This window comes from Chenopodium quinoa, unplaced genomic scaffold, assembly GCF_001683475.1.
Source record: "Chenopodium quinoa cultivar QQ74 unplaced genomic scaffold, ASM168347v1, whole genome shotgun sequence".
Taxonomy (NCBI): domain Eukaryota; kingdom Viridiplantae; phylum Streptophyta; class Magnoliopsida; order Caryophyllales; family Amaranthaceae; genus Chenopodium; species Chenopodium quinoa.
In genome coordinates this window covers 3,828,740-3,855,479 of record NW_018745684.1, presented here as the reverse complement: position 1 = coordinate 3,855,479, position 26,740 = coordinate 3,828,740, and the positions used below count along the sequence as shown (strand labels likewise).

The 26,740-nt window shown below is 34.0% G+C and overlaps 3 protein-coding genes across 9 annotated transcripts; all 3 read right to left on the bottom strand.

The window, feature by feature from the left end:
* Positions 1-271: 271 nt before the first annotated feature.
* LOC110717570 (ceramide kinase-like) lies at positions 272-9,910 on the bottom strand. 5 transcript variants are annotated; one of them, XM_021896302.1, is made up of 13 exons: positions 9,327-9,910; positions 7,784-7,927; positions 7,536-7,703; positions 7,374-7,454; positions 6,479-6,571; positions 5,892-6,117; positions 5,758-5,784; positions 5,534-5,621; positions 4,648-4,797; positions 3,055-3,156; positions 1,653-1,997; positions 823-889; positions 272-723 (listed from the first exon to the last, which is right to left on the bottom strand). In XM_021896302.1, the coding sequence occupies exons 1-13, from the start codon at positions 9,492-9,494 to the stop codon at positions 586-588; spliced, it is 1,797 nt and encodes a 598-aa protein (XP_021751994.1). In that variant the 5' UTR covers positions 9,495-9,910; the 3' UTR covers positions 272-585. The 5 variants fall into 5 exon arrangements, with proteins under 5 accessions (XP_021751994.1, XP_021751993.1, XP_021751996.1 ...); XM_021896301.1 differs by having other exon boundaries at positions 273-723; positions 7,362-7,454; positions 9,327-9,909; XM_021896304.1 differs by having other exon boundaries at positions 273-723; positions 5,970-6,117; positions 7,362-7,454; positions 9,327-9,909.
* A 4,992-nt stretch (positions 9,911-14,902) lies between these two features.
* Positions 14,903-18,403, bottom strand: LOC110718262 (probable isoaspartyl peptidase/L-asparaginase 3). 3 transcript variants are annotated; one of them, XM_021897097.1, is made up of 7 exons: positions 18,238-18,403; positions 17,952-18,123; positions 16,690-16,754; positions 16,207-16,599; positions 16,036-16,094; positions 15,456-15,560; positions 14,903-15,249 (listed from the first exon to the last, which is right to left on the bottom strand). In XM_021897097.1, the coding sequence occupies exons 1-7, from the start codon at positions 18,289-18,291 to the stop codon at positions 15,009-15,011; spliced, it is 1,089 nt and encodes a 362-aa protein (XP_021752789.1). In that variant the 5' UTR covers positions 18,292-18,403; the 3' UTR covers positions 14,903-15,008. The 3 variants fall into 3 exon arrangements, with proteins under 3 accessions (XP_021752789.1, XP_021752790.1, XP_021752791.1); XM_021897098.1 differs by having other exon boundaries at positions 18,241-18,399; XM_021897099.1 differs by lacking the exon at positions 18,238-18,403 and having other exon boundaries at positions 16,207-16,609.
* Positions 18,404-18,907: 504 nt separating this feature from the next.
* Positions 18,908-24,833, bottom strand: LOC110718261 (uncharacterized Rho GTPase-activating protein At5g61530-like). Its single transcript, XM_021897096.1, has 10 exons — positions 24,636-24,833; positions 23,665-23,781; positions 23,316-23,566; positions 22,856-22,918; positions 22,744-22,762; positions 21,733-21,849; positions 21,544-21,621; positions 21,220-21,464; positions 20,597-20,765; positions 18,908-19,414 (listed from the first exon to the last, which is right to left on the bottom strand). Exons 2-10 carry the CDS (start codon positions 23,723-23,725, stop codon positions 19,266-19,268), a joined length of 1,152 nt encoding a protein of 383 aa, XP_021752788.1. The 5' UTR covers positions 23,726-23,781; positions 24,636-24,833; the 3' UTR covers positions 18,908-19,265.
* Positions 24,834-26,740: the final 1,907 nt, after the last annotated feature.

Here is a 26,740-nt window from a genome sequence, read left to right as displayed (position 1 = left end):
GAATCATCTGAGATTGTAGTAAGCTATAGTAATATACTGGTATAAAATTATCTAAGTGTGTTTAAGGGCACGGACAAATAATCGCCTACTAATTAAGTTACGTCATGTAAATTTAAACATTTAATACATTCATAATCATGTTTGTTTGTGATTAATAACCTTTGTGATACAAAGTATTGCTTGTATATTGCTAGATGCACAACTATAATATCTTCGTAACGTAGTATGAAGTATATATTTATTTTTTCTTAATTGTGATGGTCAAAGTTTAACACTGTGTCGAAAAACAAAAATACATGTCATAAGTTCAACAGAGAGAGTATGACTGTATGAGTTACAATAACAGACAATAAGACAATTGACATTAAATTTTATTAACTTAAGAGCTTATTGATGAGCATCCTGAAGCACTGTGCCCAATCAGAAACTTGGAATTACAGATTTATCTCAAAGTGAAAAATGAGATTTATTTTCAGGCAAAATTTCAGCACAAATTGGTACCTGTGCATCTTTTATCAACTAAAGTGTTTTAATTTCGGTATATACCAGAATTATGGTTACAATTTTACAGTGTAGAGTATTCAGTTACACTTCAGGGCCATTCGCAAATAAGCTGATAAGACCGCGGAAAACCTGAGCTGACAATTTATGAGCTCGTAGGATCTCGCCATCCAAATTCCAAACACCCTCTTTGCCATAAGATGTAAAAGCAAATGCAGGGGTCTGCAAGTAGTAAAAAAAATCCAAAAACAACTGATAAGGAAGACTTCCATTTGAGAATAAGAAGAAATCGGAAATTATGAAAGATTAAGAGCACAATACCTTGTAATGTTCTACAAACTTGAAATCAAGGGGAGATCCACCCTTTTTAGCTAGATGGGTTAGGTGCCTGCAAAGATCGAGCAACAACATCAAGACATAATTTTAATCATGTGGTAACTTTTCAATACTCAGTAGTCAACTTTGAACTTTCAATTCGGAAATTGCAGAAACATCATTCCCCCCAAGTGAGGCGATTAGTCAAGGAACAATCTCTGAGGCAGAGATTACAAAGAACCAGTTAAAATTTGCGTTTAAAACACCTAATAAGGGCATAAGCCTAATAGTTTACACAGTTAAACTACATAGTTCACATGCTCCCTCCTACCTAGAAGCACAATTATTACAATTTATGACCTCGTAGGATCTCGCCATCCAAATTGCAGCTCACGGAAAACAACTAAAACAAGTGTCTAGTAGTTGCTTAAGGGTGTTCAATAAAACTTAAGCTCTTAGGGATGCATCTGTGAATTTTAGGGGTGATTTTCTGCCTATGATACTGATACTACAATTTATACAGATTACATCAACACACATTAAAAGCTGATGGCCTGCTCAGATATATTTCTAGGATCTAATCACCTTAAGAACTCAGAATGATTAGACCCTTGTGCACTAAATGGTCATTGTTATATTACAAAACAAAATTTCAGTACCGGTGAGGGCTTGACCTAGTGGCCAAGATTGAGGGCTTGTGTACGAGGTCACGGGTTCAAATGCCTCCACCTCATTTGTAATTTTTATTGCCCATGTGGCTCATTTGGACGAAAAAAATAAAATAAAAAAAAATAACAAAAACAAAATTTCATGCCAGAAAAGAGACCCAAACTTACCACAGATATAGTGCATGCGAGCAATTTTTCACTAAGATGAGATGCAGGAGACCATCTGCAAGGTGCGCATCAGCCACTAAACCATCTGGAGCTCTTTCATTTCGACAAGACATGACAGCAGCGCCCACACTAAGGAAATTTCCTCTAGTTTTCAACCATTTTGATTTCATCATGCCCGTGTATGGTGTGTTGCAGACTTTGCAATTAGTTCTGCAAATTATTCGCTCACATTTTCTCTTAAGGCCCTGGCTTGACTCCACGCCCCCAATCAAATCATCATCTTTGGAATCTGGATCGGTATTCTTAGACTTGACATCCAAGTATGATAATTCAACCTCATATGAACTAAACAATAATCAATAAATCAACGAGAATGCAGGATAGTGTGAAAAGCTATATCAAGCTTGCAGTGGCATTGAACCCAGACTTTGTTTTGATCCTTACAAATCATGTTTTGTATACTTGTTTTTGTGGTTAAATCCAAGATATCATACTATATGACCACATTCATTAGAAAAGGCAGCAAGCCAAAATGCTCACAAGTTGTTCTAGCTCAGCTCTGTCAAAAGCTTGACTTGGCAATTATTTAAACTTGTATTCTAACTTCTATATTAAATGAGCCAAGCACAAACAAGTTGTTAAAATTAAAAGCTCATAGGCCTATTCAACTATACTTTGCCATTTCTTTTCCATTAAAAAATTATGAGTTACTCTATGGGGTGGCTAATTCATTTGACATATAAGAGGATAAAAAAAATTTACAAAAAAAAAAAATTAAAGAAAATAAAAAAACAAACAATAGAAATAAATTATTTCGTGGCACGGGAGGATCATCCTATGGATATTTTCCATATTGATTTTTCACAAATATTAAGGAGTCTAATTAATGAGTTAAAACTAACCAATAAAATCATAGTATAGTGAAAATAAATAGTTGATTGGGTAGATTTGCACATATTGACCAAATAAACAAACTAAAATAGACAGGTTGACAATATATTTGCAGCGCCAAAAATATTTAGGAGTACATTAAGATATACCAAAATATAGGGAAGAGACAACTACAACAAAAATATGATTATGCCAATGCTTCTAACACACAAGAGATGAAGAGAATTAAATTGAAATAAAACGAGTGAAGATTTATTGAAAATAAGGGAATTTTTGAAATCTAAAATAAAATGCTGAGGCAGGCTCACTACTTGGCTTTTATTGAGCTTGAAATTGGGACCACAGAATCAAGCCTGCTCATATATGATTTTTGTTTGGCTTGGCTCCGCTAATAGGAAGCCCTAATTTTCATACTCGTTGAGGCTAAACCAGTGTTTTAGACCACATTATATAAGTTACAATCAGTCCGCTGGGGGCATGCATGCTATACTGAAACAACTAAGATAGCTACCTGTGTCTGAGAAAAACTTTTGTCCCTGCAAAGTCATAACGTTTTGGACCCATCCAGCGATATTTCTCACTCTCTGTAATGACATCTCCATAGAATCCATAACTGCAAGACTTTTAGCGTTATGTCATTAAAAAATACTTTAATTGCATAAAAAAAATGTCAAATAGCATAAAGAAGAAATACCAAGAAGCTTCTCTTTTTTTTACAACATTTTTCTAGCTAATATTAGTTCAACAACAAGGATGAAGAATTGAAGTATACAATATACTTCACTCTCACAAAAGCATAAAAGAAAAAAAGGCCAAGGCTATGAGGTCAAGGCGCATCACAATGCACATCCACAGGTGATAACAAATGCTTTCGCAATAGACAACCGAAAATGATAATAATAGTAATAGATGACACAAGTTACGAAATGTGAAAAGTCTACATCAATGCAGGGTGGTTCAGTTATTCGGTATGAATTTTATTCTTTTAGTATAAATTCAGAACAGTCTCTTAGCTTAACAAGGTCTAACTAACCCTGTAATGGTTGTTTTGAAGCAACTTATTAAGCAGTATAATTTACAATAAATTAAGGAGTATGAAAAATGGCAAGAAATGTGTTTTCAGTGAGGTTCCAAAATCCTATGTTACTCGGACTCTTCATTTTACCTCAAGTACCCGTGTCGGACCCTCGACACTTGGACATGGGTATGACACTTGGAAACTTCATTTTAGTTAAAAATAATAGAAATTTTTCACAAAATAGCCGAGTCGGACACTTGGACACGTACCTGTGTCGGACATGAGTACCCGAGTCCGAGTAACATAGCCTAAATCCTTCAGTCACTTGTTCTTTAAACGTAAATGATTCAACAGATTTGGATTAGGTGCCATAATCTGGACGATAGGTTAAAAATAAGGTGATTGGACAGAACTACCTATTACTTCCCATGAAATTCCTAAAGTCTCCTTGATTGGCAACAGGTCAGCAGTCTCCCAAGTGTTTTCTCATCTGAACTCTCATAATTTACCATGAGTGACAACGACTTGGCAAGGTTCCCATGCACAACATACAAAGCATCAAAATTCGCATGATAGCCGGTTTTATATAAATAAACAAGATCTAGCTCCTTAGATCTTGAATCAGAGTAAGCCAAGAAGGTGCTCAAGGCTGGTCTGCATGCCGATCAGAGAAAAAATCTTCACAGGAGCAACATATGAGCAAACAAACAGCTGGAAAACTTTCTCTTTAGAACTAATACAGTTACATGCATGTGAAGCACTAATAATGCAGAGAAAATTGGTACAGTATAAGATTATAAGAAAGCACGTCTTAGACGGATGGAGAGTGTAAGATTGTACAAGAATGCAAAACTAAATTTTTCAGTCCTTCCAGACACAGTAAAGTGCCATCAACATATAAAGAAGATCTGAACGATATATACAGGTGAAGCCTCTACCTAGCCCTTCTGATTCTTCCACAATCCAATAAAACAAGAACAAATGCATACTACCTTGGACACAACATGCTGCAAATCTTATATAAAGGCCAGGAAAATAATCAGGGACTTCAAGAAATCTGAAAGCGTATCAGCAATTGTAAATTACCCGACAAAAGAGGCTGTGTAATGTACAGAGGGTTCAATGTCTGAGTTCATAGTTGTTTTCCACTTAACAACTTGAGCTATATCAAGACCAATTCTTTTCCCAAGGACAATGTGTAAAGCTGATGTTATGGGATCTCTCACTCCTGTTGTACTGCATACAAGAGTGAAGCACAAAGTTCCAATCATATCATAACTCTTAAGGAAAGAAGTGGACATAAATTCAGATATAAATGAACAATTAGAAGCTTGCAAAGGGCACCAAGTTACACATTATCCAAAAAAAATAGTAAGGGGAATATGTGAAGTTAGTATCAGTATCCATGGAGCATACATAAAGTTGTACACGTTTTCAAAACTCAGATAAATCAAGCACAACAAAAGATACGCAGAAATGACAGAATGGATAAGGCGATCTACAAAGCCTGTGATTTAAAGAGGACCAACAGTATGGACTGGCACCATCATGCATTCATGCGCCATAGACTGATAATTAATCAACTTACTGAGAGCAGAAATCAACATTTAGAGATCATATTGACTTGGCTTGGATGAAAATTGTGTTCAGAGCAAATCAAAGGAGATTAAGATAGAAAGGTACGCTTAAAAAGTTAAACTACACTGTCATAACCTTAACCACCACGGTCAAAATCAGAGAAAAGGTAAAGGAATAACAGGCTTGTTGGGTTACTCCCCTGGAAGCGGTCCGAGGTGTTCCCTACTACAAAGAATGACATCCCCCCCCCACCCACCCACCCACCCCCTTTCAATAAGGAGAAAGAAAGTGAAGGGGAAAAAAGATAGGAAAAAGGCAAAGAAAATAAACTAAGAGATTATTTTCTACAAAAAAAGAAAAATATTATGATAAGTAACAATTCCCCTAAGATTACCAAATCACAATAGCATCAGTCGAGCCTGCTGGAATGAGTCCAAATCTGAATCGTTCATGAGGAAAAGAAAATTCAACATCTTCATCAGCTGAAATGACAAGCAAGAAAGTAGTCAAAGAATTGACCTACATAAAGTTCTATAAAGAGCTAAAGCCCTAGAGCACATAACAGACTTAAGGTGAGGCACTAAAAGTAAACATGAAGTTAGCCTGGTGTAAACCAACCTGTGCTGCATACACCATCTTCAATTCCTGCAATTTTTAGACACATCCATTCACAAAGAAGCACCTAAAATAAGTTGAACAAAGCCGAAATTGGGATACATCATTACAATGATATGACTATTTATGGTACATACTGGAACTTGGAAATTGAGATTCATAATGTCTTGAAGTTGGAAGCAGAGGGGACTGGTCTTCATTGGGGTTAAAAGTACCTGCATTGATTTCACTTGGATAAGGGACTGAGGCACTTGATTCTTCCCCTGGAGAAGCCATAAAATCTGGAGGAACGGGGGGATATTTGGTCTTGAACCTGGAACTGAGAAGCCCATTTAGGATTTCATTGAATAAGCCATCACCACCCTGCAACCAATAAAAACAGAATTATATAGTCAATTGAGGATAAAGATAGGATTGCCCCATGAGCACACAAATCAATGGTACATGCATTGAAACCGCATCAACCAAAATAAACTGAAGTTAATACTAAATAATAACGAGAGAATGTTGCATCATAGATAAGAAAATTAATGTTTGGCAATTGGCATCATAACCCAACAGGGGGAAAAAAAAAGACAAAGAAAGTCCTCACAGATATGACATATGAGAAATTTGAAACTTAGCAATTAAAAAAGCCCTAAGGTAACAGTTTGGTTCCATTCAAATATTCAAGGGTGCCTGGAGATTAGTTAACAAGACTTAAAAGAACGAATCACAAACTTACAACAGCCACAATACCATCAAATGAAATCAGTTCACGGTTTGTCATAGACGACACTAGATCGAAAGCATGTCCTGCCCTCTCTGTAACTGTAACCTAACAAATGGTAGACAAAAGAAGATATTAGCGGCAGACCAAATACTTAAGCTAAAAAAAGACTCAAATGAAGGCGTGCTGTTGTTCAACATCATCAAGATTCATGATACATCATTGTTCCTAATATGAGCATTCATCATAGAGCAAGCCTGCAAGTAGCTAAGACACCTCTGACAGATTAAATTTCTAAATAATAAGTGTCAAGAATGTCAACCAACTAAATTGATGATTGTAATCAGAATTTTATAAGGGGTACTGGAGTATGCATGAAAGCCATCTTCCATGAGAAAGACTGGGATCAATATACCTCACTGTCTATGTGACCAGACACAACACTTCACACCAAATTTGTTGCATCCAGTTTACCGAACAATAATACTAAACAAATTCAGCCACCTAGTTCTATCCTCCATTTCACCTCAAAAGGCATAAAAGAGCGCTTGAGGTAGAGACTAGCATAATACAACATATCCACAGAGAAGAAAGTGACAGAGGAAAGACAAGGTTCAGTTGGGAGGGAGAGAAAAGAGGAAGGGATTGGGAAGAAGAGCCAACATGAAAATGTGAATTAAAAAAAAAAAAAAAAAAAAAAAAAAGAATTTAGAATGTGTATAAAATGGCAAAGATGGTCATAGTGTCTTACATATGTTATATTGTTATAATGTTAAGATACAAAAAAAAGAGTGTCTTCATACATCAATATGGATAACACAATAACAATTATCTCAGAAGTTCCAATAGAATATATAGGTCAGTGACAGTAACTAAACAAATAGATCAAAAGACAAACCTGAGTTCTCACTTTAGCACGAGAAAATATTGGAGCCACAACTCCCCAAACATTTTGACTGTTCCCCTTGCCACTTTTAGGATTGACAAAGACCTGGGACATTAAAGAAGCATAATAAGTTTGCAGCTTTTTGTAGATGAGCTTCAGGAGAAAAAGATTTGAAGAAAACCATACCAACAGGCTCTTTGGTCTTCCAATTTGCTTTGCAAGATACGACTTTATTTTGTTCACTATCAATTTACATACAAGCTGATCGCTGTGACCAAAAGTGTACTCTGCCAAGTGCCAGAGAGATGCCTTGGCCTTTGATCTCTGCATAGCATGTACCACAAAAAGGTACATCTGCAATATAACATATAGACTGTAAACGAACTATCACGTTCAAAAAATAAAAACCTACAGTTGAAAGACAAGGACCTAACCTCTGAATCCTGATGCATAAAGCAGCATCTAGTTGATTGACAAATTGATCCCCAATCAGCCGACTCGGCAGCATATACATCAGAAAACTTTATTTCTGCAGCACTTTCAATGTGATATTTACGGCCAATACATGATGACTTATCCTGTGAAACAGTCCATCATCAACTTCCAAACATGAGTACACAATTACATTGAAATATAAACACAGACAGAAGTGCATCAAAAGATAATGGCAAATCCAAGTCATGTATCTGCTCAATTGCTAATCTCAACAGAATAATAGACTGCTACCCCAATGGAAAAACTATAGCCACCACTCAGAATAGCTGTAAACTTGGAATAAACAATAAAATAACCAAGTCAAGATCACAGCACTAGTTGGATTTAAAGAATCCATGGCATACATAGCCTTAAGGTATCATGAAGGAACCCTTTGGAAAGAATTAATTCACGTGGGATATACACTAAAACAATCATAACGCCAAAACTTTTCCCCACTAAAAAAGTAGGGGGGGGGGAGACAGCTTTTTACTGTACAAATGAGCTTTCACAAAGATGGCGGTAAAGCAAGAATCCCACAGAATCCAGTTCTAAATTCAAAATAGAAACTATTAAGTCAACAAATATCTTGAGTGAAATAGATAACTAGATCAATGTGTACATTGAACATGAACCACCACATATTTTTTTATTTTTTTTTTATAAGTAGCAGACAGACTGCCATGATAACTTTACAACCTTTCTAACATCGTAGAGGCAGAGGTAAAAATGCATACAATTGACCACTCCATTGTCCATATCCTGCTATATTAAGGAGTTTCATCTGAGGTATCATGGTAATGATATGTTATGGCATTAGACAAAACCATGGAGATTTCCAACATAGTGAGACTTTAGCTTTACCCCAAGTAATACATGTATTTTGGGAAGGGGAGGGGCAATTTGGACCCTTTTTTTTCTTTGCAAGGCACTGGAGTGAGATGTAAGGTATAACAAACCTTTGTCCTCAAATTAGATTAGTGAGGCGCGCATGTTTACTGTTGAATGGGCTATCGTTTTAAAATAGGTGCCTACTGAGCCAAAGAGCATAAACCTAGAATTGGTTGTTCTCAATCCTTATTTTGTTCAACCCTCACTCTAACCGCAAATTACTCATTGCACCATGTTCAAAACAAGATAGAAGCCTAAGGCAATGGCAAACAATAAGCTGGGAAATTCTAAATTTCTATTAACTCCTGTATTGTATACATCTTTGTAAATTGGAAAGTGCTCATTCTCCAATCTTCATAACTCTAACAGCCCATAATTTGTAATTACACAGGCTCAAGTAAAACTAAATTGGCAATAAAATTTGAAATTTTAAAGACACCCATAAAATCATAGAGTAAAAAATGAAGAACAATGAAACCTATATGATCATATCAACAATACCCATTATTCCAAAATTCTTAATGTCCATAATATTGACAAGAAGACAAATATTTTGCACCCAATTAATGGTTTTTTTTTTTTTTTTTTTTTGATAGAGAGAAAGGGGCTTACATCAATCTGAGAATCTGCAGGTTTCCAAGATAATCCAGTTGAATTAAGAGAGAAATTGACTTCGCCAACACGATCCAGGAATACTCTGGAGCTTAATTCGGATAATTCGCCATTAAAATGGTCATTCAAGGTCGAATTCTCTGCAATTAAAGTATTTTCATCCTCCATGATTTTGTAGGATAATTCCTCCTTCAGAAAATCATAGAAAAAGATTTTAATTTGAAGAAAATTTAGAAAAAAATCATGTAATTTAGCGTTTATGACCCCAGAGTCAAATGTTCATCGTTAAGAAATAAAAATTGATTGACATTTCTTGATGCGAAATGAGTAAATGACTATTCTTTATTTCTCTTTCCCATTTTTGGTAAATAAAGGCAGCTAAAGAAAGCAAATTGTTCTATTCAAAAAAAAAAAAAAAGCAAATTGTTTTACTAGTAAATTGGATTTTAAAAAATAAAAAAAACAATTGTATTCCTTCCATCTCATAATATAGTTTTTGTTTTCCGGAGATAGTTGTTTTTGTTTCTATTTTTGGATACTATGTAAAAACTATTATACCCTCACTTTTTTAACTTTATTCATTGTACATCCTAAATTACTCTTGAATTTTGCACATGTCATGTTCTTTTTTCCACTTTCTCTCTCTAACTTTTGTCCATAATTGTACTTTTTACTTTTATTAATGTACTTCATCTACTTTCTCTTCCTATTTCTTAAATACCTTAAAAAAAACACAAATAGGAACTATATTATGGGACGGAGGGAGTGTTTGGCAAGACAATTTAATTTTACTTCATAGTAGTATACAAATTGTATCGTTAAATATATAGATGGTCTTAAACAAATTAAACTAAATGAAACCAGTGCGATGCACAATTTATTTGTATTTTTTAAAACAAATATTTTTTGTATTTATGTAATAAAATTTGTTATTTTATTCGTTATACGAATAAAATTTTAAGATAACATTTTTACTTGAATGTATACGATCAAATAATTTGTTTTGATAATGTAGGATATTTAGATATACGATATCATATGGAGTGACCTTGTGTAGTTTTGTTTGTAAATAGATATCTATGTTATTATTGCCTTGAAATTATTTTTATTGAACTTAAAGTAATTTACCAAACTAAAATTATTTTTGATTAAAACTTATTTTACTGATTATTTAATATTTTTTTAAATAAATTAAAAAACAATGCAATTTGTATGTGGCTAACCACACCATCTAGCTGGACAAAGTAACCCCTATAAAACCGATCGACTAACCCCTGTAATACTAACTGAGTAACCTCTAACACTGACTAAGTAACCCCTATCTATAACACTGATTGAGTAACCACTATAACAATGAGTGAGTAACCACTATAACACTGACGAAGTAACTATGATCTTGTAGTAGTTGGTGACACGGTTTAACTAATTGTGTATAAAAGTTTGTGATTAAATATATTATAAATGGATCTTATTTTAAAGAACTTTTTAAAATGAATTTGATGATGGAAATAGAATTGAGTTATAACATATTTATTAAAAGTTATGATTAATTTTGTATATATAAAATATTAGAATTTTATTGATAATAAAACTCTATACAACAATTTTATCCTTAAAAATCTATATAAAAATTGCTTACTTAGCATCATATGTGTCACAATAATCCTGTTTAATTTTCTCCTACGTGGCTCGACACTTAACGAAAAACTGGAATGTCAAGTGTCGCTGCCTCGTGGCCTGACTATGAGACCGACTTTATTTATTAGTGATATGATATAATATGATATTAGATTTGACAAAAATTTTAGAGATTAAGAGATCACGTAGGCGACAAATAGGTATTAGTGCGACACATTTGATGCTAAGTAAGCTAATTTTGGATATATTTTTTATTATAAAAATGTTGAATGAAGTTTTATTATCGATATACTTCTAATATTTCATATATACAAAATTAATCCTAACTTTTAATAAAAATCCTATAATTCGGTTCTATTTCCATCATAAAATTCGTTTTAAAAGTTCTTTTAAACAAGATCCATTTATAATATATTTAATTTATTTTAAAAAATAATAGAGAATTAGTAAAAATAAGTCTTAATCAGTAAAAATAATTTAAGTTTTTATCAACAATCCAGGGCATCGATATTTCCATTTATAAGATCCATTTATAATACATTTAATTTATTTAAAAAATAATAGAAAATCAATAAAAATAAGTTTTAATCCGTAAAAATAATTTAAGTTTGGTAAAAATATTTTAAGTTCTGTAAAAATAATCTAAGTTCAATAAAAATAAAAATAAAAAAATAAAAAATCAAGTCAATAATAACATAGATATCTATTTACAAACAAAATTACAAAAGGTACATTATTTTATAAATAAGCGATATGATATCGCATGTCTAAATATTCTGCATTATCAAAAGGGATTATACGATCGTATTTAACATTCAAGCCAAAAAGTTTATCTTAAAATTTTATCAACAATTCGGGCATCACCCGGACACAAAACTAGTATATATATAAAGTGGAGTTTTTTCCCGAGTATTTAGAGAGCCACATAGGATAAAAATTTCTTAACGCGTCATGTAAGATTATAAATTTTAGTCATAGCCAATTGCATGAGAGATTTGTGATTTCTTTTAGAATTATATAATTTAAATGCCACATAAGCAAAATTGGCGAATGAGATTTTAAAGTTTAATTTAATTAAATGTAAAATATTATCTTTTGAGATTATGAATTTTATCAAAATATATGACGAATGAGATGAAATTCATAATTTATTTTAAAATAAAAATATTAAATGATATAATACGTGCAACGAATAAAATAACAAATTTTATCACATATATACAAAAAATATACTACCTCTTTTTAGTTGACACCGTTTGACTTTTACACTATTCACACATTACACTTTGACTCGCTTTTGTGATTTATAGATACGATAAAATATAATCATGTGGGATCTTGTTTGAATCATCTTGATATATATTTTATTAATATCCACTTTTTATAATTTTACAATGTTGATAATTATATATATTAAGCATTAAAAACATGTGTTGGCAAACGTGATGATAAAAAGGTGTCAACTAAAAAAAACGGAGAAAGTATGTTTTAAAAAATACAAACAAACTGTGCATCGCACGGGCTTCATCTAGTATTATATTAAACAGCTGTTAGAGATTAAGAGATCACAAGAAAAAAATAAAAAAAAAGACATATTAAAAACGTAGTATAATAAATTATTAAAGATTAAGCTAGGTATCACAACAAATAAACAAAATGATAATATATATAAAATAAAAAATTTAAAAAAATCGTAAATCGTAGGGAGTTTTTATTTTTGAACAAAAGAACAAGCATGGAATTTTTTATTTTTGAACAACAGAAACGAGCTTTAATCAATCAAGATTCGCCAAAACTTGAAAGCTTTGGGGGAAAGAGTTAGTACAAATACGAGCCGAGTTAATATTGATTTCCAATCTTACAACTAAGTGGACAACCGTATTACCGGATCTTTTAACGTGAAAACATTTGAAGCTATAAAGAGAATTACAAATTCTGAAAAAATATCCTCAAAGAATAAGAAGATAGGAGCAGCTCCTTCCTGTTGCTAGTTATTTGATCACACGCACCACATTGATGGCATCAGCACCAAGTCCCTATACCCCAAGTTTCCTGCCACCACCAGTGACCAGCCCTTAGAGAGCAGCAGCAGCTTCAGCCATTGCGGGCTCCCAGCAGCAGCTCAGACGCTTCTTAGCAGTGCCTAGTAAAGCCCCATTCCCACCTTTGATCACGGCCCCTAGAGTCACCCCGCATCTCCAAAGGCAGCGACAAGATGGAATTATAGGTATTGATGTTTGTAAAGGTATGCTTATAAGTTTAACAACTTGTTCATGATACTCTGTGATTGGACTATCCCCAAAGGGCGCGAGAAGTGTAATGTGTTGATATGACCGAGTATTTTAGTAACAGCTTCTTTAAGCTCTTCTCTTGAATAATCCCCTCTATCAAAGCAAGACATGATAAGATCATCTTCATGTGCTTCGTTGCTAAAATCATCACCGTCATCATCACCTTCAATGCCTCCTTTGTCATAGTAGTAAAACCAAAGCCATGCATCTTTTATGGTGACACCACTAGACTTCAACTCCAACTCATTATACAAATAACAAAACTTGCATCGATATAATTTATCTTTATCTTCATCTTCATCTTTATCGACTTTATAAAGTTAGCCTCCCATTACTATTCGTGTCGTCGTCTTTGCTCACAATTGTTGTCAACCTAGGGTGCTGATAAAATGCCTTTCCGCTAGGATTGATTTTCATGGATGGAAAATGTGTTAGAACCGTATTAGCATGGAGCTCCAAGTGCCTCCATGTCACGTACCCTCTTCGAGTAGCCTCTCTATGCGTGAATGGCCATACAACCGTATCACTTAGATTATTATTATTATTATTATTATTAACAACAATCGTAGCATCAACAGAAATAAAATAATAACTTCTAATATGCGAGGTAACTTTGATTTGAGAATCCCACCTAAACCATGAATCAGCTAAGGGTACGGGTTGAGGCGGGATTTGAACCAACACAGACTCAAGAAGCGAAAACCTTGTAAAAAAATCACATGATTTCTTTTGACTCACCGACAATATACAACGATCAACTTGATGCTGGATTAATCCTGGAGGGAACGGAAACGTGACGATAGAGAATCATGACGCCCATGACGGCGAAACTTTGGTAGTTGATTAACGACCTTGGCATGGTAAAGTAGATGACCCTCATACTTGTAACAATATCATACATTTCCCGAGAGACAATCGAGCAGCGACAAGGCTTACAATGTCATCGACTTTGCTTAAGATTAATTCTATCAACTCCCGAGGAATACTATTCAAACTAATTCTTGGCTTATTAAGGCCAACCTGCAGTTCATCATCATCCTCTTCTCGATTCAATGATAATAATGGCTTCTTATTATAATTAAACCAACATCGTTTTACTTCCATGAACGCTGCTATTGCTACCGCACTCATACATACTGTCCTAATGATAATCATACTTCCCATCAATTATTTAATTTGAACAATTTCTGAATTCTGATATTTTATTTAGCATTATATATAAATATATATATACTCGTACAGCATTACAGTAAGATACCAATATATCATACGAGTATATTTGGAAGATAATATAGTAGTTTACTTAAGGTAGTAGTTTACAAGTTACAAGGATAGTTTCCTACTATTAATTTGTTTATTTATTTATTATAAGAGGATAGTTTCCTACTAAATTTTATCTTATCTAACCTCTAATTTTTATCCTTTCTCACTTTTAAAAAAAACAATCTTTTCTCACTTTTTTTTTTACAGGTAAGATACACGGGGAGCCCCCTCCTATCACAGGAAAGGGGGTGAGGTTCAAACCCCCGTCACACGGGAGGGAGATGGAGGTTAGTCCCTCCACCTCCTAGATCCTTGTCTTTTCTCACTTACTCTGTACTATGTACCTCCATTTTTTGTGTACTTATTTTTTTTCAAGGGAAATCTAGGAATTTAAGTTTGAGTAAATATATGGAGTAGTAAGTACATACATAATAGTTCAGTCTGAACGGAAACAACAGGTGTAATGCTCAATAAGCATTTGAGCCTTTTGTCAAACATTGGCAGTTGCAATTTGAGGCACGATTGTGTACACCTCCACGTCGTCCATGCTTGAAAGTCTAACCGAGTACTGAAATGTCCATCCATGGCAAGCACCTGCATGTACGCCATTCTTGCTCACTGCAAAGACAGCTCCAACAAATTTGGGAAACTTTCTAGCAATTCTTGATATAGCGTCCTCAGCAGCTAACTTAGGTTCCATTCCTTGTCTCATACTCTCAATAACTTGGTAGCTGTTCATCAAACAAAGATAAATTCGTATCTCTATTATTCAAAAACTTCATACTCTTTTGTTCAGAGATAATAGTGATCACACATTTTTCCTAGCAACTTAATAATTACGCAAGTATATGTGATCTTATATTAAAGCTGAGAGTGTTAAAATACATATGAGTCATAATATAATGCAGATCCTAAGCAACAAGTTCTGTAAACTAACCATGGAAGGAAGCGCATCATAATGTCGCCATCTCCTGTTGCACCACAAGCACCAACTTCATCATCAGCATATGCTGAAGACCCAGGAATAGGACCGTCACCAACCCTAGTTGCAATGGCATAATCTAGTCAGCATACTATGACACACGCGAATACTAAAGGAGCCCAGAAACTATATAGAAATATAGGCACATATGATAGCACTACATATACGTTGGAGCATGAGGTACAATAGATGTTACAAACTTTATTCGGATCATTAAGAAGACTAAGTTGTTTCAGGGAAAAAAATGTTACAGAAGGTAAGCTTCCTGCTATACACCCCTCTCCCAAAGTTTCAATCCTCTTTCAACCACAATTGGTCACTGAAAACAATTGAAACATAAGGCTCCAACAATTAGCTCTTACATTCACACAATTTCAAGAATACATAAGCAAGAATCATTCCTTTTATATATGCAGAAATTTGAAATTAAGAATCATTCTAATTCACACCTATCTCATCTATATAAATTTTTTAGCAGTAAAAAATATAACAAAATGAAATAAAACACTATGGTAGTGAGCGTAATCCAAATTACCTGCCAGGGACTTTAAAAGTTGCTCCATTCGTAGATGTACCAACAGCAACATGTCCCATCTATGGAAATTATAGATGATAAGTTAGTTTTATCACAGAATTTATCAATTACGATTCAAAATAGACTAAACTGACTACAGGAATTAAGGTAGGTTAGCCATGAAGAGCATACCTTATCGATAACAGCCATTGAAATAGTGTCATGGTTGTGGATGTTAATAAGCGTAATATCTCTAGTTGAAGGTTCTACCAGATTTGCAGCAGGACATGACAACTCTCCAAAACCAACCTTTTTGGTCGGATGGTAAGGACCACAACTGTTTGAAGGGAAAACGTTCTTTCGGAAATTCGGCTGACAGTCATTCTCTTTCCATTTAGTCCACTTGTGCAATGAATCCTCAGAGCTGAGGTTCATAGGTCCCAGAAGACCCATTGAAATGGCAAATAGTGATGCTTGCTCTCCAACTAACAAAGTATGCTCGGTATATTGCATCACTAATCTTGCAGCTCTAATACCATCTTTCACATATCTCATGGCAGCAACAGCACCAATCTCCATAGTTGCCTATGCAATGCTTTAGAAAACAAATAAAAATTGAGCTAATGTCTACAACATGCATACATGTAAAAAGGGAGCAAGAAACAGTTCCGCTACCCCATTCATTATCAAAGCATCCAAAGTTGTTTCTCCATTCTCATCTGGACTACCACCAGGTCCAACTGTGCAAACATAAAGACACATTTCAACATTCTATCACATCTCAAGATTCTCAACCATATGATTCAACTTTATATTCCACATCTACACATGTAGAATCTAAATTCTAAAAGCCAAAAACTATAATTTAGTCAGCAAGTTTTCAATATTACTGAGACCTGCTAGTGACAGCTACAGTTACAACTTTCAAGTACTAGCAACTAATATACTATGAAGTCACCACACGATCCACAAAAGGCAGAACGATTCAAATGTTACTGATACTACCCCCCATCAAAGTACAGCAGTAGAAAGGGAAAGTGAGTGCACAAACTTTCAAATGACTAAAATTAATGTTGGCCACAGAGGACTCACACATGAGTAAAAGTAAACCAACAAAAGACAGTTCAAGAGAGGGTACCTTATGGCCATAATCCTTGATTTCAAACTATTAATACTAACATCATCATTATTATCATGATGATTTACTGGTAATAGCATAACTATAAACTATCGATATTTCCATTCTTAATGAGCTACCTTTTGGAATATGATCTTTATTTTTCATATTCCCTATCAAAGTATTCTCCAACGAATCTTTCAAAAACACTCTCTGTAATATTTTTGTTAGAAGTAAGGCTAAATACATTTATACATGTCAGCATGTCATCCCCTTCACCCCTCCAAACCTTGTCATAATTCAGACGATTGCATTTTTTTTTTTGTTTTTGTTTTCGTTGCACTAATCATAAGCTCTCTAAATATAACATCAGAGCAACCACACAACTGAAATATTAAGGAAAAAAAATACTGCTCTTGATAGCACAAGTTCACTCTTCGAATGCGGGATAACATATAGTGGAAGCTCATAAAAAGCTATGCATCAAGAGTCATACACTTCCAAACCACCCGGTAAGCTAAACTAACACGATGTACAAAACACCAAATCATAAGCCATAATCTTCTAAATCTAAACATTGATCACTAAACACATTTCAAGCTCACCCTCCAGCAAAAATTCAGTTCAAAAACATACTATAATATAAAAACTACAAAGTACAATAAAAAACATCATATTACTAATTTTACTCAGGTGCCCAATTTGAACTTTGCAACAATTTATGAGCTAATTATACATGAATAAATTACAAAAATCACACAATTTCCTCAAAAATATGATACTCAAAGTTATAAATGAAGATAACTTATGAAGATTATACCTGAACCATCACATCTGAGTTCTTCACAAGCAGAACAACCTTCAACAACAGCATCAACGGCTGAGAAACCTCCATCAACAGCTCTCCAAGCAGCCCTAACAGCATCCACAAACGGCCAAGTGCTTACCACAATTGGGTATTTCCCATTATTCTCAACTTCATTTGCGATAACCTAATAAACATACATACAACCCAACAATCATTATCAATGACTTAATGTTTAAAATTGACAAAAACCCAGAAATTAAAGATAAACAAAAATTGAACTTTGGAAAGGATGGAGTACTACTGTAACGAGCAGTGTAGTAATAAGGAGGGACTTAAACCCAGCAATCGCCATTCAGATTCTTTCTGGGACGACAGCCAAAACTGGGAAATTGATTTATCAGAGTTATCAAAAGTGGGTTATCGGGTGGGTTGGATTGACCCAATACACAAAATGATAATCAATTTTAATTAATACAAGTATTGGATGATGGGTATTCAAAGCATCCGATCAGAATGATTTCTGATATCATATATCCGAAATTTTCGGATCGGTTTGGATAGTAGTTTTTGATATCCAAGTATTCGGATATTAGTTTGGAAATTCGATCCGTGAACCGGCCTATTTTCCACTGCCTCTCCTAAAATTCTGCAAGGAGAAATAGAGCAGGTAATAAAATACAGAGGGAGTTTTTAGGATTAAAAAACTAAAACTAAGCCAAACACCGTGTTTTTGGGCAGGTAGAGCATCTTTGACACACTTTTAAAACCCCTACTAATGTATTGTTGAGATGTACTCTATATCAAAGTAAGGGTATAGTGGTATACACTATACAGATAACCCTAATTAAAATATTGAGTTAAAATGTTAAAAAGTATACAGAGCACACTTAAAACCATTCGAACACGATCACTATTATAATTCTTAACTTGTGTAGATGTAGTGATATAAAAAAAAATACCACCATTGGTTACACTAGTTAATTGAAATATTTATTCATTGGCTAATTGTCATTATGTTTTCAGAGAGTAAGAGAGTATTGTTTTTGATTTAAAACTGAAAATACAAGCTGATACCAAATTCCCAATGTTACAATTGACAAACCAATCTGTGCAAGTGTTGCCCATAAAAAATGGTTAAGAAGAATGAACAAGGGGGCATGGAAAGGGAAAGACACACAAAACAACAGAGATGAATTACCACACACAAATACTAAATATGTACAATTAACCAATCTACAACTCGATCCCCCTTGATACCCCCTCAATGAATCAAGAGAGAGACGCCCTTTATACAAAGCTGTGAGCAGAAACACAACTTCATCAACATCATCTCCAGACTGTCTCATTGGCATCAGTGAAAATTGAGTTGTGATGCTCTATGAGGCACCGAATGACCTCAACTGCAGCAAAGTCAATGGGTAAGCCATCATCCAACGGAATGGGGGATGAAGCATCTTCTTCATCTTCGCTCTCCTCTGAAGCCAGAAATATAAGACAAGCAATTCATCAGGACAATTATACTTTGCTAGAACTACATATCAAACTAATGGTTTGCATTGTTATATGAGCTATCTTTTCAAAGTCCATATTTAATACCAATTCAAAAATAAAGAATAAGAACCATAAAAACAAACAGACCCATAAAAACAAACAGAACCATAAACTCAGCTTTAATAAACATCATATCTACAGGACTACAAGTAGGCTAAAAAGCCGTATTAATTAAATATTGTGTCTAGAAAATACTTTGATCAGTTATCGCTATTCAGACTTTCAAAAACCAAAATTCTTATTTCACTGTCAAGTGGACTAGGACCTAGGCAATGATCTTTGGAGTTCAGGGCAGAGTATAAATTACAGCTTTACAGGACCACCTAGAATATTTGTTATCATCTGTGTATATCAATTCTATTTGACTACATACTCCATCCAAGCCTTCAGTATGCTTGCTTCATAAAGTTTATTAGTTAAGTCACCTAACCTCATCCATGTTACCTATCCATTACACCTCAAACCAAAATGAGATCACAACTAAAGACCATGTTAGATCAGCAAAAAGTGCATACCATTACTCAACACCTCACAAAACATTACTACTCTTCACAATGATTGCAGACTTTCTTGTTATGACACACATAGACTATAAAACAGAGAAGAGGAAAATAAATGACACAAGGTCTATGAAGTTAAACCAAATTAGTGTTGTCCAATTCAGTTCTTGTTGCCCTTAGATACAGCAGATAGTGGGGTGACAGCAGAGGTTTGAACAAAAAATGTACTGGTATTTTGCATCTCATGTGTTGCACTGCTTTCACACATCTAGGTTTACTTAATATGACAGTTTAATCAACATACAGGAGCTGAGGAGCTCACTTTAACCCTCAACATAATGTTGAAATGCCAATCTAACAGCTTACATCTCTACACAAAATCTATCACAATATTTGATATACCAAAAATCAATTGGTATCATCCTGTAGATAGGAGTTGCTGAAGTTCATTACATAAAACAATGAATTATAACATAAGAAATAATGTCACTCTTAAACAAACAACTTTAGAGATACTTGTAACCATAAATAGACAATTCTTGCACCATAAGTGACAAAGTAAAAGCATCGATATGATGTTCACAACAGAGATACTCAATTACTCACCAAGCATGTCCCATGAGCCGTAAGTAGGGGGCCCAGTGGGCAAATCGCTTTTCTTTCTGGTGAGAGCTTTAGTCTCATGATGCCAGAACTGCCTATAGGATTCTGGCCTCCTTTCCTTCTGCCAGATGATAAGAGGTGCCATTTCCTCAGAAAGACTTTGAGCATCCATCTGCAGAGATCCAAAAGACAATAGTTTATCAAGGCAAACAGAAAATAGAAATACTACATTCAAAGTGAGATTCTGTTCAGTAAAATGACTCAGCAGTTAGTGTTCATTATCTAATACATGAGGAAAGTCGTCATATGGAAAACTAAGACCAATATTTGGCAAAACAAGATCTTTGAGATATGAGGATAAACTGGGACAACAGAGATACTCATTCAATCTGGAAAGCACAACTTCAAAGAATGGGAATTTATGAAAAATAATAGCCAGAGTAAAACGTGAGATACTGGGAACACAAATCTAATTAAATATTGAATGTTGAATTCAAGGATAAGGATAACAGGTAAACATGAAATTTGTTTAAAAGTGAATATATAATAATGAATCAACAGAAGCCAAATATCAGCCAAGCTCAGGAAGAAATATTTAAAGTGGAAAGCGGTTATGTGGTTCATGCCTTGTTGAGAACCGACTTCTGGCTAACGCGGAGCAAGAGTGCAGTAACAAACTCCAGAGTCATGTAATTTACAGTAGGAAGCTTCTTTAACACACTCCTAATAACATTGATACTTGAACGAGCACTTCTGATCTCATCATAGAGCTCAAAAGTAGTTACTGGCTCAGGAAGACTTGCAAGGTAACATTTAATTAAGAACGCAATGTCAAGTGGATTTGTGCCATCTGGTGGCAATGCATTGGGCTCTGAAATTGAAATGTCAACATGTGAACCATCATGAAGCCAGAAAATATTTTGGCCAAAGTAAGCAGAAATATGTTGAACCTTGGTTGTATAATGAAACAAGTTGCTGAATTGCCTTCTTGTCTCCCTCCAATTTAAACAAGTAAGGTGAACTAAGCCCTGCAGGAGGAGTGGAAGAAAATAAAATAAAAAACCTCTCTTTTGATCCTGCGGATACAAAACAAATATGACCAAAGTACAAAATAAAATAGCTCAAGTGGCTATAATGACCTGATGCTATGAGATAATCTGCACATCTGACCAAAATCTGGGGAATAGGCCTACTGGGTTGCTGTTGTTGCTGCTGCTGCTGCTGCTGCACTGTAATTTCTAGTGCAATTCCAAATACTGGAGACATAATATATTAATAATTTATACTCATACTAGATAGTAAAAAATGCTAAAAATTACACCAGGTTTTGTATGACTTTATTTATCAAAAATCAAATAATAGGTTTCCACAACTTTGGGAAGACTCAGAATAGGATATGTAGGATATAAAGGAAAAAAAATATACAATCATTTTTTTTAAGATTTATGAAAATAATAAAAAAAAAAAAATATATATATACATATCCCTTCCATTAACTACCTTTCTCATCAAAGTTCCTATCTCTCTCCTCCAGAAACTGCAATAGTCTTACTTATAAGTCCTAAGAGTGAACTAAGGTCATTCTCCGAACTCCACCCAAAAATCAAAGTGGAAAGTCAGAGAGACGATATTATCTTTAAAAGAGTTAAGCTCATTTAAATTGAACCAAAATACAGTGCAACATTTGTAATTTCCAACTAAACTGTAATCTTCCACTTCCCTAAATTGTGAGTTTGTGACTTCAACAAGTTAAAAAGTGGGGGCCCAAAGCCTCAAAGAAGCTTCCCACTCTGATTCCCTATACTATGTTTGAGTGTTAACACAACATCCCCAATAAACCTAATCTATGAAGTTATTATGCAGGGCAGATCTAAATACTTAATTAATCAGTATCACATACAAATTAGTCAGCATAGTATTAAATTAAGACGACAGACCAGAATTAAAAGCTTTACCATACTTCAGTCTTACATTGAAGTTCTTAATTTCCAAAAAACAAATAAAAACAAAAACAAAAACCAAAAAAAAAAAAACACTAATCTCAAGGAAAAGCAAAAAATAATGAGAAATTTATCAGGCAGCACATACAGATTATTGTAAAAAAAAAAAAAAAAAAAAAACCACTAAAAGTAATGAAGATAAATGCATACCATCACTACTTGCAACACCCTGCAAGAAAACAGAGAAACAATTGAAGGTAAGATTCTAAAAGCCTTACCTAAAAACCCAATCCTGAATTAAAAAACAACTAGAGAATTAAACCTTTTGCCATCTTTCAATATCTGATATAAAGGATTTACTTCTTTGAGCAGTTTTCTTTGCCACCTGCAGAATTGCCATGAAATGACATCAATAAAAAGACAAGTACATTTTGATACCTCAAAACACCAAAGACATATCCTAAAACTAAATTAAAAGATTTGCAGCAACAGATAAACCTGGTTCGCATAGTATAAGCTAAAATAGGCTTCATGTGTCCAAGATTGGTCTATAGAAACTAAATGAATATTAACATTCTGTAAGCTCCAACTTGTAAATATATGACGGCCTAAGCTTCAATTTATCGCATAATAGAGTGCAATACTACAAGATAAGTTCACCACCTTAGCACAAGCAGATACCACCTAGAGACTAAAAAAATCTGAGCACAAAGTATGCATAAATTGCTAGAACTAACAGGAAATCACAGAAAGGCATAAGAAAGTGATACACATCATGATACCTCCTCAACTTTTGTTTTTCCTATAGTCACTTTGTCTTTGGTCTCAGAGATTCCTTTCCTTAAGAAAAAGCTTGTTGAAGCAGCAGCTGAAAGAAACCGCTCCTGCACAGCTTGCTTAGTAGATGGTTGCTGGAACAGTGACCATTTACTCTTAACCACAGAACCAACTCGTTCAGCTGCATCAACCACGTTCTCTTTTGCATCCTTAGCTAAAGATCCAGCCTGATTTCCAGCTTCCTTTAGTTTAACCCCTAAATTGCAAAATCGATCATTATTACTCCAATCTAACAATTAGTCCCATTACAATTACCACACTTAGAATCTAATAACTTAAAGGAACAGAATCTACCTGAGGCAGAAAAAAACCCACTAGCCTTGTCTTGCCACTGAGGAGATATCATAGAAGGCATTGAGTTTCAACCCAAAAGTCACACGTACACCTACCCACGCGTGTTATTAGCTGTACCTGTCATAAACACACCCAAAATATCAACATATGTTGACTGCATCCTAAACCAACACTTTGTTCAGTACCTCCTCCAATCCCAAACAAAATGTACTCCTAAACGATAGCTCATCAATTATCTCTTACAAACCCAAACAAGCTGTCTAAGAAATAAAGAACAAGTTTCCTATAAGTCACAAACAGTTGCAATAATGTGTAAAATACTATAATTCTTCATTAGCCATATGCCCTTATCTTTTTTCCACTAGGCCAATTAATTCTATTCCTACTTGTTCAACCACAAGCAAAGATTAACTGTTACAAATCGCTTCGGTACTGGAAACTTCAACATGATCAATTTGGGTCCAATTCTTGTTCAACCACCTATCGGCCCTAATTCAAAAATTCAATTCTTTTCGACACCAGCCGATCACAGAAACCTATTTTCAGCATCTCCACAATCCACACTACTGTTGATTAACTAAAACTAAAAAGATTAAAAGCAATTAGTGAAATTTATAACAGTAGATCAAACACAACAATTTTGAACTTTGGTGATGTATCATAAATGATTCCAATAACATCTAAAAATAGAATTTTATCAACTAATACAGGATACAAACTTCTACCCATTTCATAACATCATCTAACCTAGAACATGTAATTCAACAGGAACAAAAAATGCAAAAAAAAAAAAAAAAGAGCTTGAATAGCAAAAAAAACAATTTTTATTTTCTGTAAATTCTTTCTTTACAAATGGTTCTTGCTAAAATCTTCAACAATCATGGAAATCGAGGAAAAAATATAAATGAATTATCGATTAATCAGGTAAAAGAAATTCAGAAAAAACAAAAAATAATAATAAAAATAAATACCAGCAGCTAGAATGGAATAATCCAGTAAATCGCCACCAAGTAGGGTTGATTTGGTGGAGGGGAAATAGGTGATTAGTGGAAACTTTGATTTTCGAATTTTGAATTCGGACTTTTATTTTGATTTTTTTTAAAAAAGCAATTATTTTCATGAATTTTAGTATTCAAAGAAATTGAACAACTGGAAGAGTAAGCGCAGTAAGACATTAAACGACGACGTTTGCTAGATATGATGGCTTGGATTTGCGCTGGAATCCTGGAATAGTCTAAGAGTAGGGCTTTAACATTTTTATCCTTTTACAGTTTTACCTTTTACGTCTATTATGTACATCCGTTGGTTACAAATTACAATAGTTGAAGAAGGTTAAGAGCTTACAAGTTCGGAAAATTAGCTTGAAATTAGAAGTGTCAAAATTTGACCTAATCGACCTAATTTAAAATCAATTCAAAAATTATTCAGTTCAAATTTCTATTTGCATGGTCATAATGATTTAGCATGACTCAAGTTTGAAATGAGACCCGATCCAATCCGACCTCACTAAACCCGACTCGAACATCCGAATTGACACCTCTAATTAGAATGGTATTTAAAAGATAAAAACATATTTGGCTAACAACATTTGTTAAATAGAAGTTTGGTATTTTTGACTGCTTGTTTATTATGATTATACAGCTCAAGTGATTAAATGAATGCATAAGATCTATCATCATAAATAAAAAAATTCCATATAATAATCAATGTTTGCCAAAATGATAAATCGTACTCCATATAATATTACGTGTTTTGTACATGTTAAGAAATTTTTTAACCAACAATTTTACCCCAAAACCAATGATCCTTTCAAATACGATCCATCTTCTCAAGAGGAATACCCCTTGGTTTGTGGCAAAAACAAGTTTACAAGTATACAAACCCAGTCATAAGTTCATAACCAAAACCCACCCACCAAAGAAGAAGAACATCCAAGCTTCAAAACAACAAAGCATAGCTAAAAATGTTTGAGCTATGATAAAAGTGAAGATAAAACTAACCGCTACTGTAATAATTTGTGCTGCAGATCTTATTTCAAGCTGAAAGATTTTGCTAGAGACTAACCATCCTAATGGCTCCCAAGACCACCTGAAACCCGTTACATAAATGCATATGAGCAATAACACCAAATAAGCATTCTCTTTGCTAAACCCACCATGATCTCCTAACAACTCTCTCAAGCTAAACTTATTTTAAAAAGCTTATTTGGTGGAAGTTGATCATTATCGTAAAAAAGCTTATTACGGAGTAGCTTTCCACCAAACACCGTAAATTAGCTTATACTTGTATGACCTGTTCTGTTCAGTAAAATTTCAGTGTAGTTTAGTTCGGCTCCAATCAGTTCAGTTCCTAATTTCCTTCTCTCATAAACAATTCATTTCAACTCTATTCAATTCAATTCAGTTCAGCTCCAATCAGTTCAGTTTCGTTCAATTGTTTTCAGTAAATCGGAACAGGCCCGTAGTAATGTAATAACTAGTGTATAACCCGGGCGTTGCCTTAGGTTGCTAGTCTTTTTATTGTGCAACTGTTAATTAAAAGATATTTAACACTTTATATGTGTTTTCAATACTTTTGTAGTACTAAATTAAATTGTGTGCAAGTTATACCATAAGTGATAAGTATTTTAGATGGTTAAACAATGACTAATCTTCTGAGAGGTTGAGTGGTCGAAGCTCTTCATTGCAATGAGGGGAAATTCTGCCCAAAAAAAAAAAAATACTCCGTGTAAAAAATAATACAGAGTATTGGAAAAATAAGCTAATTTTGTTTCTTTACCAAACAGTTAAACACCTCTTTATTATTTTGCCCACATTTATAAAGATTTTTTCCTTCCTAGAATTCACCGGATTTTAAAATGCCCATCCACAATCGTACACTAGTAGCGAAATTTCACAAATTTGACTTATATACTTTGCTAAACAATCGGAAACTCGTTAGTTTTGCAAGGATCTAGAACTCAATTTCCAGCTACTTTCGCATTCATAGGTATTTTCTCCCTTAAATTTTGAAGTTCTTTTTATATATATATATTCTAGCTGATTTCACATTCATATGTAGTTTCCCACTTAAATTT